The 1526-nt window shown below is 46.9% G+C and overlaps 1 protein-coding gene across 1 annotated transcript; it reads right to left on the bottom strand.

Moving 5' to 3' along the window:
• Positions 1-323: 323 nt before the first annotated feature.
• On the bottom strand, positions 324-1220 carry T265_08389 (hypothetical protein; the record flags this gene model as incomplete). Its single annotated transcript, XM_009174183.1, has 5 exons — positions 324-440; positions 475-638; positions 672-810; positions 869-1025; positions 1066-1220. 5 exons carry the CDS (start codon positions 1218-1220, stop codon positions 324-326), a joined length of 732 nt encoding a protein of 243 aa, XP_009172447.1.
• Between the last annotated feature and the right edge of the window lie 306 nt (positions 1221-1526).

Below are 1526 nucleotides of genomic sequence, written 5' to 3'. Positions count from 1 at the left end.
ATAGAGATACGGAAGTTCGGAAATGATTGACGCTCAAGACTATATTGATCAATGCTTCACCTAGATAGTTCCTTCGTAAAAATTCCGTGGCAATAGCTCTGGTCAGTCATTTAGCTAGACCACTTGCAGCGCCCTACTTGAAACCTGTTGGGAAATATAGAAACAAGCGGTTTTCGGCTTAGTATACAGATGACAGTAAGGCCGATTGGCTTGGTGATCCCCTCAACGAAAGTAACGGAAACGCTTGCGGATGATACTTTTCAAGTTTTCTTCAAGAACACAGGTCGTTATGGGGTTGCTTTTATTATTTGTAGCATAAACACTCATTCCAAAATATGACGTTTCAGATGCTTAGCAATCCCAAACATCCGGAACCGCTTCTGACCAAATAGACGCTGCCAATCCTCATTACAGATCACGTATTGTTTATTGTCGGGATCCTTTAACGTGAGTTCAGTATAAAAACAAACTTACAAAGAGATTATTTTCTTTGGCTAAAGACCAAAACCGTTTCACGAGCTCCGCGCGTGACATTTGCTTCTGTCCCACGTAAGCCGACATCTCATCCGATAATCCAAGAGGGCGGGTGAAACCAGACTTTCCGCTGCCAGATGAGCGCCTCTCAACTTTTGACTTTCCTAGGCAAAATGGACCACGTTCAGCTAACTTACCAGAGCTGGGTCTTTTCCGCATCCCGTTGGCGGAAGCATGCACAGCTCTCGCCATATCTTCATCTGCGGGTTGCCTCCGTTTTTTTGGTTTAGGTGAAGACCCCACAGAGCTACTCGCTGACTCAGAGGACTCTGCATCCTAAAAATGTATTCAGGAAGACCTCTAGAATGACCGGGGCCATGCTGATGTCACGTACCGAGTCTTCTTCTGATTGTCCCGGCGAATCATTATTTTGCCCAGAAGTGCTGTGGCGTGCTTGCTTGCTCATTGTGTTGAGTATCATCTTTTCTATCTTCTGTTTGTGCGAACTGAGGTCAACACCAAAGTATTCCTCAAGCTCGTTCCTCACTTTCCTTGAGGTAGTCTTTTCTAGGTCCGCATTCCGAAGTATACCTAATAATAATCTGCCGTAACATTGCAAAAACAGACTTTCTACACGGGTCAGCAGCTCGACATCGGATGGAAGAGGCATTGCACCCTCCAGCCAAAGGGGGGACAGCGGGGGCACAAACTGCAAACGGGTGATAACGGCCCAGGGACTCAAACATTGATTGGCACCCGCATGGCTGATTGGTTTAGAGGGCGCCCTACGCACCCAGTGAAGCAGTCGTTTTCTAATGATCCACGTCGGCACTTGGATGACGACTAATCGAACGCAGTTAGATTGCTCATTTTGGACAGAATCACCTCATGCGCGCGACAGGATTTCTGAAAGGCTCCATGGATTTTTTGTTGATCAAGTTAGACGGCATCCCTTTTACGTTGGGTTGCGGCAGTGATGAAATAGTTTTAACGGCGAATGGCTGGTGCCGGTGCGGCCCCTTAGTTCTTCCATCCGGGTTATATTATCTGCC

Source organism: Opisthorchis viverrini (assembly GCF_000715545.1).
Source record: "Opisthorchis viverrini unplaced genomic scaffold opera_v5_216, whole genome shotgun sequence".
Classification (NCBI taxonomy): Eukaryota; Metazoa; Platyhelminthes; class Trematoda; order Opisthorchiida; family Opisthorchiidae; genus Opisthorchis; species Opisthorchis viverrini.
This window is presented reverse-complemented; position numbering and strand designations above follow the sequence as displayed.